Source organism: Mytilus edulis, chromosome 5 (genome assembly GCF_963676685.1).
Source record: "Mytilus edulis chromosome 5, xbMytEdul2.2, whole genome shotgun sequence".
NCBI lineage: Eukaryota > Metazoa > Mollusca > Bivalvia > Mytilida > Mytilidae > Mytilus > Mytilus edulis.
Window position 1 is genome coordinate 71,077,411 of NC_092348.1, and position 17,408 is coordinate 71,094,818.

Genomic DNA, 17,408 nt, shown 5'->3' on the forward strand with positions numbered 1-17,408 from the left:
AAGGTTGTGGTCAGAACCAATAATCATCCAATCAATGTTAGCTCACGTTATAATATAATTTTAAGTAACATAGACATATTTAGGAACTGCATATAGTATCCTTTTCAGAATTAAGAGTATGACTGGTCCAAATTGGTCGTTGTGCGCACCTAATATTTATGAGACAATCACTTAATACAAGACCAGGGTTTCCGCTGGCGGTTGCCATTTGCGAAAAAATAATTATCGTGGCGATTAAAATTCATCATTTGCGAAAGAAGTATCACGATTTTATTTCATCCATCTTGTTAATTTACATGATTTTTTTCGGTTTTCTCGGACATTACCTGATTAAACAATACTCGGCAGTCACCTTGAACTCGGTACGATTTTGACATAAAATCAATAATCAGCTGATTGCATTTTATAGCTGTAGGCAACAAAGAACTAATTAACAAAGGTGTTGATTGCATTGTTTTGACAAAATTTTTAAATGATGTGGTAAAATGGCGTACATTAAATGTCACATAAAGGATTTATTAATTAACAACGCGCGTGTTTAATTCAAACAATTTACATCTCCTTTCCTTTGGTCCGGTAAGAAAAACGAATGAAAAATTATCAAAAGCAAAAAATTCTCCGAATTAAAACTTTATCCTTCAACTTTGATATAGATAATTGATTTGTGAGAGGACGTCTTAAATTTTTGCATTTACGATGGTCAAGAAAAGAAAACCGTCGTTATGAAGAAATATATTTTACTGGTACCCCTCCTATGCAATGACGATCCCTTGAATAAAGGATCAATTCCAAGTGATGAAAAATGTGTTTTGTAGTAAAAAACACTTCTTAGTACAAAAGGGCACATATTTATATTAGTAGAAGAAACTTTCCCCCAAGAACTACCTGAGGGTTTAATCCAAACTTTTCGACAGAAAGAAAGGTCTCGGTCTTTAGTCTCTATCCTGTAAAAGGAAGGGGGAGGGTAGAAGAATCGAATTTTAACGGGAAAATTATATTTATGCTACTAGGCGAAAAAAAATATAAAGTGGCGAAAGATATATTGTTTTGCCGAAAGAGGTGGCGAAAAAAATAATTAACCAAGGGGAAACCCTGTACAACTTATAAGACGAGAAGAATATTTCGTCAAGGATTTCCATTATATTATCATGCTAGGATTTCATCTAGAACTTATTCTAACATTTTGTAGATCAGGTAATTTTTGTTCAAGCTTCTTGTGGTAGGTACATTTTGTTGCCAGTTGCAATAGTAGGCCATCTTTTTCCTATTTTCAAAATCCCCCGACCTTACTGGCGAAAACTAAATTGTCGTCACATTATTCATTATTAGTTGTCACTTGTTGCAAATGTTTCAACAATCAAAATGTTTTAGCATCTTTGAATTTTTAATATTTGAAAATTTTACTTGATGCATATTAAAAGAAACAAAAGGAAAAATATGAAATGTCTTGCTGCTGGTCGTACAAATTTTATTGCCGTTTTAATTGAACCACTCTTAATGAGAAAATAATTAAAGAATATTGTTTTGAAGCCAAGATGAAAAGTGTCCCTAACATCTTTTCTTTTATTTCATATTTTGAAACGAAGTTGTATAACGTTATCATATACTATGTCTTAAACGCAAATATGACAAATTTTCATGTCATATGATACGAATCCGTTAGCTGGTTGTCAAATTACAAATAGTGCCTTTAGAAAATTGTCAGTATTTTATTTTCATCTGATCAAGATATTCAGTTAATCAGTTTCCCTGTGTCCATTGTTTTGAGTCGTTTTCATACACTTTATTTTCAGCGTCTGAAATATATATAACATGTCATATAACAATCTTAAACTGTCTTTGCCAAATTTTGAGTCAATTTGAAAAGAAAGATAAATTCGCCGTCAACATGAAACATAGTTCTTTTGACCTTATTTTCTGTAAATTAACCTGCCTATCATGAGAACAACTTTGTCTGAGGTGTAGCTGCATCTGTAGTTTCCATATGATTAAAAATTTATTAACGGAAAATTCATGAAAGTTATGTTATCAATCATTTTAGAAACTTCGTACTGAGTTGATTATACCCTCTTGGAAAAACAACTAATCAGCAGCGGAATTGAAACGGTTTGAAATAATAAACAAAATAATAATAAAAAAAAGTAAATGATTTGCAAATCATGATTTATTTCTAGTGGTTAACATTAATAATATTACAATAATTGTAATCAGAATAGATAATTGATAGGAATTCTTGCAATTCCTAAAGTTTTTTTTTATTAAACTGCAGACTTACTTCAATGCCATTACTATTGTCAAATATAAACGTCTTTCCTAATTCTTTACACAATACGTTCTAATAATTACATGATGTGCTTTAATTTTTTGCATATATGTGTTCTTTTAGCAACCATAGAATACAATAGCTTTAGAAATACATTTTTTTTTTATCATAGATGACTCACCCTCATTTATTAAATCATCGTAAACAGTGGGGTTGTTTTTCAAACCAAGATCCTCATAATGTTGTGTCGGGCTAAAATGAAATATTAAGATGTATTCACTTAGATATTAGATATATTTATGTAATCACAATGTACTAGTTTGGTCAATTGAATTGAAACTTTGCTTTGACAAAGATTTTATTAATTACATATAATCGAGTAACTGATTTTTTTTTATTGAAATGTTAACCATTGATAGGATTATTTTTTGTGGTTTATACTGAATGTTTTTTTGCAAAACCAATCCATTAAATCTTCTTTCTCAGAAATGAATTACAAATATTACCTATTAACTGTGGTTTCTCCGCAATCTGTAATGAATAATAATAAGAATGAAGCAAACAACATTTATTGTTGGCTTTAGATGAATTTGGCTTTTTATTTTAGGCATTTTTGACATATAGCTCTTCAACGGTTTCGGTACTTATACATCTTCGGATTTCTTATGTTTGGCTTTGAGCGTTCCTGATGAAGGTAAAATCCAGAAAAGCGCTTCGGACGTAAGAAATTATTAAACGTGCTGTTTTTAATTTGTTATTGGAGAAAACAATTTAAACTTGATAAGAATTCGCCTGTTTAAAGTGCTTTCTAAAACTCACTTCAAAAACATAGCATTCAAAAACAATGAAGAATTACATTCACAATACCAAGACAAGACCAATTCACTATTTGTTATCCTTTTTTGTACCATTTTTCAATTGCCAAATTATAACTTCAAAATATGCATCAACAGTTTCAATTTATGTCTGTCATGACTATATAATTTAAATATACCCCAAAATCGTCCTACCTTCACCTTTCAAATCATCATAAACATATGCTGCGTTCTTTCGACCAAGATCTTCATAATGTGCTCCAGAGCTGTTAATTAATGCAAAAATCTCATAGATTGAGAAGAAAATCAGTGAAACAAATAAAATTAGAGTATCGCATGAAATATAAAAGGACCGAGAGTTCGTCGACAGAATAAATTTCTGCGTATGCATAAGTCCTTTCTTAGTCATAATCACATTCGGGAATATGACACACTAGCTATAGGTAAAATTGCGTACCATACGACTATTCTACTGTATTATGTTATATGACTGCAAAATATGTCGATAATAAGGTGAGATACAGACGTTATGGAATCGTTGATTGTTATGGAATAACCGTTTCACAAATGATATCGGATATGTTCCTTACGTCGTAACTACAATCCCCTTCCCTTTCATATATGTGACTTACCGAATTAGACTATTTACCGGATTGATTATAACATAAGCAACACGACGGATGCCACATGTGGAGCAAGATCTGCTTACCCTTCCGGAGCACCTGAATTCACCCCTAGTTTTTGGTGGGGTTCGTGTTGTTTATTCTTTAGTTTTCTATATTGTGTCATGTGTACTACTGTTTGTCTGTTTTTCCTTTTCTTTTTTGGCATGGCGTTGTCAGTTTATTTCGATTTATGAGTTTGACTGTCTATCTGGTATCTTTCGTCCCTCTTTTAGAATCATTTGGAACATGTGAAGGTCGTACAACTGTTGGTTACTGCAATCATCAAGTTTGCATATATTTTAGTTTGAAGTCTTTCATATGTGTCATCATCGCGGAAAAGTCAAGATAAGAAGCAGACCTCCTAGTTTTGGTAGAATTCTCAATTTTAAGTAAAAGTTCTTACGATGTTTGAGAATGTCTTGTTTCCATTATGCATAATAGTTGTACAAAAATTATTCGGCAACTAAGGGTACACAATAATTGTCGGTGTGTTTGATTTTTGGCCTCAGTACGGCTATTAAAAGTAATATTTGACCTAAAATGAAATTTACAGCTACAATTTTAATTTGTTAAAGAGCTGTTCAAAGTTACGATGTTTTCGATCTGTCCAAGTGCATCATAATGTTTTGATGCGCTGTTACATTTATCAAAAGACTATAGAATAGATAATTTTGAATAAATGGTATACCTACTTTTTGGAATTTTGGATCCTCAATGCTCTTCAACTTTGTACTTGTTTGGTTTTATTAATATTTTGATATAAGCGTCACTGATGAGTCTTATGTAGAAGAAACGAGCGTCTGGCGTACTTAATTATAATCCTGGTACCTTTGATAACTAGTACTAGTTTATTGCAAATACTGATAATATCTTTCTGTTATTATTGTATAGTCTTACTCCTAACTTAATATATTTGTCGGATTTTGATTGGCTAACACACGTTGTTATTATACCCATAGCCTCAGATGTTGTTAACCCATATACTCGAACGTTGATTCCATGTACCCTGGGAAATGTCATGCGCATTTTCGATGGTTTTCCATGTATTGAGTTCTGTAGATTATCCAGGATATCAGTTAGTAGATAAATCCACTTACGAATTTATCTTAATTAGTCAATCATTTGCAGTAAATTTAGGAAATGCATCACTTGAATACCACATCGTTGTCAGTTTCACGGTCTCTGGATTTAAAACGTCTTATATTTGACTACCTGTAGTTATCTAACATATCTAGCTTCTTACATATCTTTAAAAATGTGTCAAATTTTAAAAAAAAAAGCGTTTTAAAATGATAAAAAAGCTTTTACGTTAAAGTGTGTGCTCAAATTTATCAAATTTGGACTTAGATCGGGGATAGGTTCGTTATCTACGTTCATATCCGTAGATATGGTACGATTATCGAATTGATATTTAAAAACAAAAGAAATTCAGTTTACTGAAAGAGAAAGTGGGAATAGTGTATGAATGTAAAGAAGTAGCAAATAATAAAACATCTTTATCTTTGTTCACTCAAATGTTAAAGTGGTCTAAAGCAGGCCTTTTAATTATTCTTTTATTAATGGTTCAAAGAAATTAGAAATTACCTTGAATCTTCGTTTTCCTGTGACGCTGTAAAGTAAAATAAATAACGTATTGTATCAAATTCAGGTGTTACTTAAACTGAATATGCCCATATTTACATACGTCGTGTTCCTTAATATCTATTAAATCACAGAAATAAGGCAATTCAATTGCCGGCGCGCAGGATAATCATACGAAAAGTGATAGATCACATAAGAAATTCAAAGGAACTTAGCCTGTTATAAAATTTAGATGATTTTCGTCTCTAATTCACCTCATTTCCTTGTTGGTCTCGTGGTAGCGTGCTCGCTTCGGTTAGAGTGACATTTAAGTTAAAACTGTGGCTCAGTGTTTCAGTTTAGTACAAATAGATATAAGAATATGTGGTATTAGTGCCAATGAGACAACTCTCCAAACAAGTCAGAATTAAACAAGTGAACCATCATAGGTAAAAGTACCGTCTTCAACACGGAGCCTGGTTAATCTAAATTAAAATATTTAACGTCAAACTGACAGATTTTTATTGAATAATACAAGGGATATAATTTCCTCTGTTCCATTGCTCAGTGGGAAACAATTTTCTAAATAGTACCCTGTAATGCAGACCAATCAAAAATCGATAATTCAAAGGACAATGAAGTTAATCTACATCAATAAATCAAAGACAATCATCATGGCCTTTATTTTGGCCTCAAAACAACGTTAAGTACGTAGACTGTCAATAAAAAAGAAAATGTCTTGCTTCCAATTTGGTTTTTTTTGTAATAGCTGTTCCGTTGGTAAGTGAGTGACGTAATCGTTAAGTAGTTTCAAAATAAAATTTTACAGTAAAAGACAATGATGATAGAACATTCAGTGTGATAAATTTAATTACACATAGTTGAGAGAGTGATAGAGCAGATTGCATGGTATCCCTCGGAAAAGCATTTACAACCTCGCCTTCTCCTCAGTTGACAATGTATCATCGCTATAACAATCTGCTCTATCACCCTCTCAGCTTTGGTTATTTATATAATATCACATAATCATACTCTTGTCCCTAATACGCGTTATATTTGCCACCAGACGTTAAAGATTCATCTATCCTCCCATCAATCCAGCTTACCTCATTAATTGTTTTTTTTTCAACAATAAACGAAATATATATATATTTTTCTTTTTTGTAAATAATATCTTTTGTATTGAAACATTTTATAAAGATAAATGTGACATCACCTTTATCAGTTAAATCTTCATAAACATTAGGGGCATCTTTCAAACCCAGTTTTTCATAATTTCTTGAAGAGCTGTAAAAATAAATAAACAAACATGTTTGCCATTATGTAGTACAATATATGCTTCTATGTTTACCGAATATCGTAACTATCAGAAAACTGAATACAAATTCAATTAATTTATTTACATTTTTCAAGTATAATTCTGGAATTCAGAAACTCTATTCACATATATTTTTCTTAATGCTTTGCGTTTATCTGTTGACTTTGGTTCGTTTTTTGTTTATTTAGCCTCGATAAATTTCGTATATTCACACAACATTATTATATTTAACTGTTAAAATATATTTGTATCTATATGCCATATAACGATGGAGAATGCTTAAAGGGAGAAAAAGGATAGAGACGAAAACATAAGTTCGGTCTACAGAAGTACATCCTTTTTCAAGTCTTAAAAAAAACGTACAAAAAAGAATGATATATAAAATGTTTCGATAAAATAGTACCATACCTTAGGTCTTTGTTTGCATATGGTGCTGAAAAATACAAAACAAATAAATCACTTCATTACATGTAACATAAAACAGATATGGTTACTTTAATAAAAGAGGTCAGTGTTACGTACCTGATTAACCGTATTTTCTAGTTCTTTAGTACAGAAGCATTTGAACAATCAAATAATATCGATCTATTATCAACAAGGAAAAACTCATCAAGGCTATGAAGTATCTTGAACTGGCAAGAAATATTTGTAAACAAGAATGTTCGGTGTTCAAAAATTCACTTTTAATCTCAGATAATAAAGTAGCAGCGGATATAGAGAAGAACGCGCAGTTCAAAATAAGTTATTTCTGTCAATTTCATATATAGAGCATTTGAATGAAATGCCTTTTTATATTGAATAAGTGAAGAATTATATACATTGATTATTGTGTGTTGACTAAAATATTTCTTTTGAATAAGCACAGCAATTTTTTATCAATTGTTTTCAGAAAAATAGATTTAAATACCATTGATCTCACCTTCATTGCTCAAATTGTCATAAGCATTTGGGACATCTTGCAGACCAAGTGTCGCATAATGTTTCGTCGGCCTGAAACAAAAATGAATACAACATAAAATACAAAATGAAATGTAAGTCTTTGTGTTGTTTCAGATTCCTCAATTTTTGAAAAAGATAACATACAAATAAACTTAATATTATCAAATTTAAACACTACTGATAAAAGCACATTGTAAGAAATATTTGTTTGTCTTCATAGTATTCGACCAAAATACGTCACTACCTTAACTGCCTACAAATAGTTACTGTAGTGATCACATTTGGACCAAGTTGTCCAAATTAATAGCTTTTGTCCTTGCTCAAGGATATGGACATACATTGTGTGCCTCGGTTGTACAGTTTGCGAATGTGTGATATACTTTTTCTACATATAGTTTTAATAGGTTCACAAAACAAAATGATTAATCCACAGCACGTAGCTCCCCTAAACGTTATTAAGTGTTCGGACATTAAAGGAATATACTTTTCAATATCAGTGGTAATTTCTGTTATCTGCTGTAAGTACTATTTTCTTTTTAAATTGAGCAACAGGAAAACTATTCATCCGTTTTAAAAAGGGAGGATATCTAATTAAAAATGTCATACCTTTGATCTCTGTCTTTGTTTGAAGCTGTTAAAACACAAATGCAATATTTCAATGCAAAACAAAATTTAACTGACAAACAATTTACATTTAGCCTTATTGTACGTCAGGGATGTTAAGAGTTGTCACTCAAAAGGTTGATAAAGATACAGTATAGGTAAAATAAGCCACCATCATCATCTATAATAGCAACTGTCTTTGCATAGTTGATAAGTGTACCTATACTGAATACAACTTTATAGTATCTATTCCTCTTCGATTGAAACAACTACATAAAACCTTTATAAGAGTTCTAGTTCCCATACAAAATTTACTTGTCTATTGTACACTGTTTCGTTGCATGTTGTTCGCGTATTGTCCTCTCTTTAAAGTTTTTACTATCCTTGTGACTAATTTGAGGACAAAACATGTACAGTTTAGTGTGCACAAATAATGAGAGTGTAATCTATGACTGCGTGTGATTTAATGGTTAACTTTTTACTGATTTGCTGCGTATGCTGTTTTGAGAATTTATTGATAATTCAATTATAAACGATTGCAAATTTATAAATATGTCATAAATTTGTTTATTTTATTCATACCATTTTGTGTACCGCTACTGTTTTGTACTTCGTCATAATTGTGTGTGTGATCATCAGAATCAGTCTTTTCAAAGGCCACTGTGCTGAAAATGTACAAACATTATTTTAATAGACTTTTGTGTTTTTTGTTTTTACCACAACTAAGTAACATGCATGATATCTAGTCTACAAAGAATAAAATAAACTAGTGGCATACAACTGATGCATTTTTTAAAAAGTGTATGTGAATTCTTTTTTCTTTTTGTTTGACGATATGAGGTTTCAAAACAAAACAAAAACAAACGTCTCTTATTTGTTCTTGGTCAATATGTATCTTAAATTATAAAATTTCTAATTAATATATGTTTTATAATACGTACTAGCTGTGACGAAATAGTTCACAAAAATGTTGAACTAAATAAGGCACAGCAATTGTTTGACAATTTCATGAATGTGGCAGTATATATTTTACGCGGTTTGAAAATAAAACTATTAGACTTTTCTTGCCTACAGGTATTGATATTTTTCATCATCATTTGTCTGTGTTAAATTTCAAACGAACTTACGCTTCACATCGTTGATGCCCTGAAAAATGTATAAGATGGATGTGAAATCCTTAGTAATATATTTTAATTCCTTAAGCAATCAGGACGAAACAAGTTAGCTTCTTCATTCGTGATATTTGATTCGAGCGTCACTGTTGAATTGTTTGTACAAGAAACGCGGGTCTACTATAACAAGTTTAAGTCCTCCTGATATCTTTGGTCAATGTATTTTATATGAAAATAAAACTATATAAGATAGGTGAAAGATGCCAAAAACTCATTCAAACTCATCAGTTGAAAAAAAACCTGACAATGCCATGGTAATACAAGATAAAGGTCAAAAGATAGAGATAGATGTTCTGCTACCGACGCTATTTTCGGAACCAATTAATGGGTAAATAGAAAAGCCGTATTTGGCTCATCTGTTTTGAATTTTTGGTGGCAAAGCTATTCAACTTTATACTTCTTTGTATTTCTAACTTTTTATTATCTGAGCGTCACTGATGAGTCTGATAAAGACGAAACGCGGGTTTGGTGTATCAAATTATAAGCCGGTTACCTTTTATAACTGTATCAGCGTTACCTATTGTTTCGGTTGGGTTTTTCTTCTGGTACTTGCATTGTTGTCACTTTGCAACGTGCCGATTTAAATTTCGTCTATGTGTAAAATTTGTTAGTATATCATTACAACCTTCGTCCCTCATTATTCTTCATGAGTCTCGATTAATTTTAGATGCTAACCATGTAGACAGAACAAAAGCTAAAATGATGATTGGCACGCTACGTAATCGTTTGATAAAAACATTTACTTTGTTTGATGTATAAAAAGCACTATATATTAAGCATCACAAAAGCCGACTTGAACAAGTCTTACCTTTCCGTCTCTTAAAGATTATCAAGACCAAAACCACCATTAAAACAATTATAGACACCAGACTCCCGCACACAGCACCAATAATTACACCTGATGACATTGTTTCTGGTTTTATTGTTGAAGCTTAAACAAATTGAAAAAGATATTATCAAAGAATCACATTAATGTTCACGTTATATAGGGTACATGTATATATCCTATGACTTTATCTAAACTAACAGTTTGCAAATAATGTACAGGTTACAATGTATATGACAAGGTGTTACTTTGATGAAATTTCGGAACACGATGTAATCTTAAATTCTTCAAGATATTTTGTTCAATGAATTTCCACAATTTTCAATTGCCAACAGGTCTTCAATGCAACGAGAAATTCCCGCACCCGGAGGCATCCTTCAGCTGGCCCCTAAACAAGTATTTACTTTGACCCTTTGACAAAAAATTTCAAAAAATTAGAACCAATCAATTTATCAGAAAAATTACACTGGTTTTATAGCAGTTTGAGACAAACACTAATTTTGATCATTGAGAAGCTTCATATTCCCTTAACAAACAACATATTTAAAACTTTTAGCTGATTTTACAGAGTTATCTCCCTGTAGTGTTCGGTTCCAACTTAAACGGGTTTTGATAAATGACCTGTTTTAGGCGATTTTGGCTGTTTTCATAATAGTACAGAACTCAAGGAATTAAAATCATTATCGTATTAATCAATATAATCAATAAGTTAATAAAGTCAACTGAATATTTGTTTAGGAATAAACTCTGCAGCTTTATTAATACAAGTAATTTATTTTCAAAAATGGTGCGAAATAGCACTTTAATTTGATCTTTGCAGGTGAAATGATAATCGAGCGATGCATTTCAACATTATGTGTTAAAAAAAAGTCGACCAATTTTGATTTCTATATTCCTGCATTAAAAATACTAAATTCAATGCTAATAATTATCGAAAGCCAAAACTTCACTATATACATGACCATATCGATTCAACTGAAACGAAAGTACATTCCACTTCAATTAGCCAAATACGCATTATCAAATTCGTTCAATTTGTAACTACGAAAAATTCGTACATCAAAAAAAAAGTTTTTCTTTTACTAAATGCATATGCTCTCTAGGTTATAGTGATATTGGTTGAATAAAATGTACTTTTTGTTGATGAATGTGTTACATTCCGGTATGAACAAACTACCTAAAAATAATAAGAAGAAACTAGTTGATTTCGTTAATTTTGATTATTTCTTTTAAAGATATAGTATGAACTTTATTAATCTATATCCATAGAATAAGTTAATTATGTCTTACTTGATAGTCCCAACACTACAGTGTGTTCTACAGATTGCCCAAAACCATTTTCCAATATTAACGTATAGTTAGTGAAGTCCTCCTTTGTTAAATCATTCACTGTTAAAATTGATTTATAGCCATTAACTGTTACAGTCTTTCCATGAAAAACATCTTCAACCTCGGCCGAGGATTCCGAAACAAAAAATTTAGTTGATGTTTGAATCTGTTTTCCTTTATTGAACCAAGCATTGTAGATGAACTTAGGAACACTAAACACGTGAGCAACTATGTCAACATGTTTCCCAATCTCTCCATACTGTATATTTCTTTCATCATTGTCTGCAGTAAATACTGGTTGTGCTGTATAAAGAAAATAGGTATCAAAGACTCATTAGTGACGACAACATAAAAAAAATGATGGAGCCTCTGAATGTATGATAATCCTGTAATTGTGTTTACCCAGCATAAGAACAATCACTAACCTTTCTTGTTGTCTTAGAACGTGAACGATAGTGGACCTATATATGCAAAATGATATGCTAGTTTTGTATATTGTGTTTTGTAGTCTGTAACGATTTTTTTTTTTGTCTTTTAACTATAAACATTGATTGCAATTAGCAAATCCTTGCATAGCCGTTTTAAAAGATGAGTATCAATTTCAAGATAATGAAATAAATTGTTGTTCTTCAGTTGAGTATAATATTTAAAAAACAATTATACGCGAGCAGTTAGAAGCATTTGCAATACCAACTTTTTTCATGAAATATCAACTATACATACCATAAACAGTAATTTTAGCCGCTCCTTGGCGCTTCTCCACACCATCCGTTCCTTGAATATCATTACTAACTGTACACACATATTCACCGTTGTCTTGATATCTCAATGATATTGGAACTACAGGCAGTGTCAAGATAGTGTCCCCGTCCAGTTCCCGAATAATTCGTCCATGCAAAGACCTATGCTGCCACTTATAAAATGTGTATGTATCGGGATAACCATCAGCTGTACAATTTATTGTTCGTGTTAGATCTGTCATTTCATAGGTGACATTAGAAACTGAAACATCTGGAGGAACTGTAAGACATTAAATTGAAATTCGAAGAACCTATTACACCACTTTCAAATGTTGTTCGTATGAATCTAACACACAGTTTTAATATACCTTCGAATACCATTCTTTATCAAATAGTTTGTTCCTATATTCTATTACATCCTCTATGACGCAAAATTTAGTGATTGATGTTTCGAATAAACTAGTTAAAAATTCGAATGAATTCCTTTAACCTATTTATTCTTGTAACGATTTGTAATACACTTGTTTTATAAAATTGTTCGAAACATGTTTACTATCACTGCCTGTATTTTTAAATTCAACACACAAACTCATAAAACATACAAATGTTATTTTGTTTCTGTTTAACAATCTTCCTTTTCTAATCACGCGTACATAGGCTGCCACAAAAGTATCATGCTACCATAAATACAGTGACTGATAACACATTCATAACTACTAAAAGAAAACAGAATGAGACAACTCTTCACAAGAGACCAAATGACACAAAAAGTGTCAACTTTAGGTCACCGTTTACTAGGTTTAATGGCTGTTTATGTTAGCAAGAACGTTCCATTCGTGATTTTTCTTTTAACAAATATTACAATAACTCGTCATTATGGATTAAATTTGAATGATCTGTAAAGTTTTTACAAATTAAAAAATATCGAACATATCAAATTAAAGAACTGTATTGTTAAATAACTTACATCGTACAAATAAATTTATCTGGTTTGAAAATCCTCCTATTGTGTTGTTCGCTGTACATATTATCGGTTGTAAGTTGAATTTCCTGTCCACCGTATATGTTAACGTGGAGGTCACCGTGAAAGTTTCATCAACACCTTGAGTTTCATGTGATGATGCTGTACTTGTTACATCAGTTTGGCCTATCGTCCACCAAATGGTGGCAGCAGGACGGCTTCCATTTGATGTACAAGAAATAGAAAATGGTACCATTTCTAATGTATTTACAAGTGATGCACTGAACACTGGCATTAAAGGCATTACTGAAATTGATAAAGTGTAAGATTCATCATTGACTTTTAACAAAAATCGATACTCATATCTGCCTGTACAAGCATCTGCTTATGACCAGGTGTTCTGCATATCAGTTATGTTTAATACGGACTACAAGTCACAATTTGACGCTTTTTGATGTGTGGACGAAGGTAACGAGTCAACAGAAAAGTGTCATAGTGTGTAATCAAACAACTGATATATCAGGGTTTCAGTATGATATGTGTCTGATAACTTATTTAAAGTATTGTATATGTTATTATGTGTATCTGGAGATAAAACAATAGCATTATAAGACGAATTTATAACATGTATAAGGATTCAGGGGTTCCAAGATCAAACCATCTGTCGTATTTTGAAATGTTTTTTTTTATCGAAAAGGAAAGTAAAAGTAACTATATGTATGTAAAACTTATATATGTTCTAAAAGTTGAAATTGTAAAATGTTCAATATAAAGAAGTAAAAACACTACCCGAATTTGTAGAATTCTTTATCAGAAGATATTCCATTGTGATTCGCCACTGATGGGGAGTGTATTTTAACTTTATTCATTGAAGCGAACTAAAATTAAGAAAAATCTTATTTCAAATTTGCGAAATGATTGTTAACAGAATATTAGTTTAATATCGAATATGTCATGTATGTCTCACCAAAATATGGGCAATGTTTAAAATAGTTGCATTGAAAGAAAAACACCTACATGGTTTTCAACCTTTGTAATGGTAATAACGCATATCTAGGTATCTTTCATAGTTCAAATTACTTTTCTAATCTTTGTAAAATAGCTATATATCCCTTTAAAGTGTTAAATATCTCGAGTTTTTCATACAATATTACTTTCCTTCAAGTAGCAACCTCAAGGAACTAACCCATAGGGTTGACAATTTTGTTTATTTATTACTTCAATGTTCCATAATTGCATACTATTCCTTATTGAATATTGGCACATATAATAAATGATGAATTAATCAAAATTAACAAAACAAAAAAGTAATTGAAAGTGTTTGCATTGATAAATCAGCACAAAAATATCAAAATATCAATATAAAAAGTAACCGACTTCTAAATGTAGTACTTTGTGCTAACAATTAAAATTTGATTTAAATGTTATTCTTCGTCATTTTGTTCGAGATTGATCAGGCATATTCAGATAGCCTATTATAGAAATAAATTGATACCTACGATAAAGGTTTATTACAGCAGTAGTTTTCATTGGAATATCCAAAGCGTCACTGTTTGCTTCACATGAAACATGTGTTGTATCATAAAGTCTCGGTATGTTTCGCAAAATGTATCGCAACTCTTGGACACCAGTGTGGACAGTTGTTTCAAGAACTACAAGAGATAAAGTAGGAGCAGGAATTCCCCCAGTAGCTACGCATTCAATGAGTAGATCCTGTCTTTCTGTACCAGTCAATATATTATCTGTTAAGGCGTTTCGAATTATTAAACTTTTTGGAAGCTCTAAAATAGAACGATTAATTAATTTGTGTGTACATGCAGTTTCATATGTAACTGGTTGAATGTAACTACAAAATGCTTAAATATAAATGTATATATATAGAAACCACATTTTCTATTACTGTATTTATAATTGTATGATTCATTTCCACCAACTCAAATGTTGTGCAATGTTATTCATATGTGCTAGTTGGTATGCCCCCGATTAGTGTCTTTGTATTTAATATTTTATGAATCAAGATTTACACTTTAATGTGTTATGATTGCCAATAAAACTGTCAACCAGAGACCTAAACCCGGACGTCGATTTTAAACGGTTTGTTAAGTACTTTAGTTTATTAACTATCATGTTGATTACATAAGAAATCACATAGAAAGTCAATGTCCCTCTCCCTAAGTCAAACATGACTGGCTGTTTTGTTCAAGTTCCGTTTTGGTCGTATAAATATTCAAATATGTTTTAATTATCGACCTTCAATATTCTCTTTAGTGTTACTGAGATAAGAGAAATCCAGAACGCCCGTGGACGCACGTTTCTTTGAATATGCATTCATATTGGAATTTAATGGAATTTAACTATTTGTTTTATTCAAAAAGTATTTAAATTTGGATTGTTTATCTAACTTTCTGTTAAAAATTAAAATCGAGAAAAAAAATGACAAAACAAAACTGTAGCTATACATTAGTAAACAAAATAAACGTAAGGATTTCGTTTGACAAATTTGTAGTGCTGTTTGATTACCAAATTATTGAAAGGTGTTTGTCCTTTAAGTTATATTTCCTAATTTATTTGACTGGTGAGCTGTACTATCTGTTTATTTTCCCTTTAGTTTTTCGCTGCTTTTAATTATGTCTGATACTAATGATACTAATGATATTTTCCCAACAAATACCCCAGTGACATGAACCATGCATTTTGCTCACCATACAAAGTCAACTGTAAGAAGTATTCGTCAGTAATTCCTCCTCTGCACCTGTAAATCCCCTCATCAACAGGTTGAGTGTTCACTACATGTAATCTGTAGTACAGCCCAGTATTAGGATTGGCTGATGTTTTGTACTTTGTATCATTAATAGTTACATACTGATTAGCGATTACAGACCATCCCTCAATCCCATTTTTGGACCATATCAGTCTTGCATTTTCAATACTACACTGTAGAACTGACTCGTGTCCTCGTTTAACATATTGTTGAAAGGGATCCAATACTGTACCTGTACCAGTTGCATATACGTCTGTTAAAAATATACCTACAAAGTACAATAATCATCTGATGGGAGTGAAATGTGGAAATGTTATAATTGTTAGTCATATAATTTCTTGTTGGTTTGTACACAGGTTCTGTGGAGTTCTTTGTGTCATTCATGAATGATATTGTTTTAAATAATAATTTTGCATTTTTCAAGTTTAGTTCTCACTGTTGAAATGTGTGTTTGGTTTTTATTTTGTTGAAATGTTGCTTCATCCGCACTAATTTCGTTGCCATTTTTCGGATGGTATGATGAACAATAAACAAACTGGTCAAAAGAGAGAAGATAAAGTAGTATACATTAGAGAAATCATCTCGAAGTGCATTCGCTTAAGCCGTAAACATATGAATGTCTACCACAAACCTACACACGCGGGTTACTACATATATCTTTGTGTTTACATTATGAACACCTGAAGTATTGACATTTAAAAAAAAACATTTAATTTGTTGACACATATTGATTTCATAATTATATTGATAAATGATGCATATATACATTTTATATGAATGAATTTCGGAAGATTTGAAGTCCTAAAAAATATCTGAAAACAAAAACTTCACTTTTTTTAAATGCGTATTTCATGTTATTCAATTTTGACCAAATTAAGGCAAAAGTAGTTTACCGATGTTTAACTCTCTTAAATCGATCAAAAAGACAAATCAAGGTTACAAACATAAGATAATTGTAGTCCCATAATATGTCGAACTCAAAAAGGAGCGAGCTCGCCTGAATGGTACATACTTACTGCACACCATTAAAAGTAAACCAGTCAAATAGGAGATTGCAAAATCCATATGCACGTATAAAATTCTTCTTTGCAATCTATTTTTTAAACTTCCTGTTTGCACTTTAAATATAAAATGTCAGACACACATATATACTACACAAGTGTTATTCATAATAGAATTAGTTTAATCTGTTACGATCTTATTTAAGAGGAATAGATAAATACATCATACATTAAATAGATAAGGAAACAATTATTAGTGGTGTATGCATTGAAAACACATCAATGAGAGGCCCATAATGCTTGCCGAAACCATCTTTATTGTCATCACATGCAAGTCCCTATCAGTCCTTTAAAAAAATCCGTCCAATAGCAGCTAGGTCTTTGGACTAAATCTGAAATATCCAATTAGATGTTGACAGACTTCAGAAACAAATTAAGAGTGTCTGCTTCATTTG

At 31.3% G+C, this 17,408-nt stretch overlaps 1 protein-coding gene across 1 annotated transcript; it reads right to left on the reverse strand.

Annotated features, from left to right (window-relative positions):
• Positions 1 to 1,444: 1,444 nt before the first annotated feature.
• Positions 1,445 to 17,056, reverse strand: LOC139524368 (neural cell adhesion molecule 1-like). Its single transcript, XM_071319130.1, has 18 exons — positions 16,969 to 17,056; positions 15,894 to 16,220; positions 14,691 to 14,972; positions 13,198 to 13,497; positions 12,214 to 12,510; positions 11,452 to 11,793; positions 10,144 to 10,266; positions 9,291 to 9,309; positions 8,746 to 8,828; positions 8,167 to 8,191; positions 7,541 to 7,611; positions 7,030 to 7,054; positions 6,520 to 6,590; positions 5,328 to 5,352; positions 3,274 to 3,344; positions 2,770 to 2,794; positions 2,445 to 2,515; positions 1,445 to 1,796 (listed from the first exon to the last, which is right to left on the reverse strand). The coding sequence occupies exons 1-18, from the start codon at positions 17,015 to 17,017 to the stop codon at positions 1,741 to 1,743; spliced, it is 2,262 nt and encodes a 753-aa protein (XP_071175231.1). The 5' UTR covers positions 17,018 to 17,056; the 3' UTR covers positions 1,445 to 1,740.
• Between the last annotated feature and the right edge of the window lie 352 nt (positions 17,057 to 17,408).

What these genes read in the sequence shown, in the direction of transcription:
- LOC139524368 (XM_071319130.1), bottom strand. Translation starts at nt 17,017, where the DNA reads ATGGATTTTGCAATCTCCTATTTGACTGGTTTACTTTTAATGGTGTGC. An exon ending in CAGTAGCGGTACACAAAATG is followed by an intron (nt 8,192 to 8,745) that starts GTATGAATAAAA and finishes GTGTTTTAACAG; the next exon opens with CTTCAAACAAAGACAGAGAT. An exon ending in AACAAAGACAGAGATCAAAG is followed by an intron (nt 7,612 to 8,166) that starts GTATGACATTTT and finishes TTTTTGTTTCAG; the next exon opens with GCCGACGAAACATTATGCGA.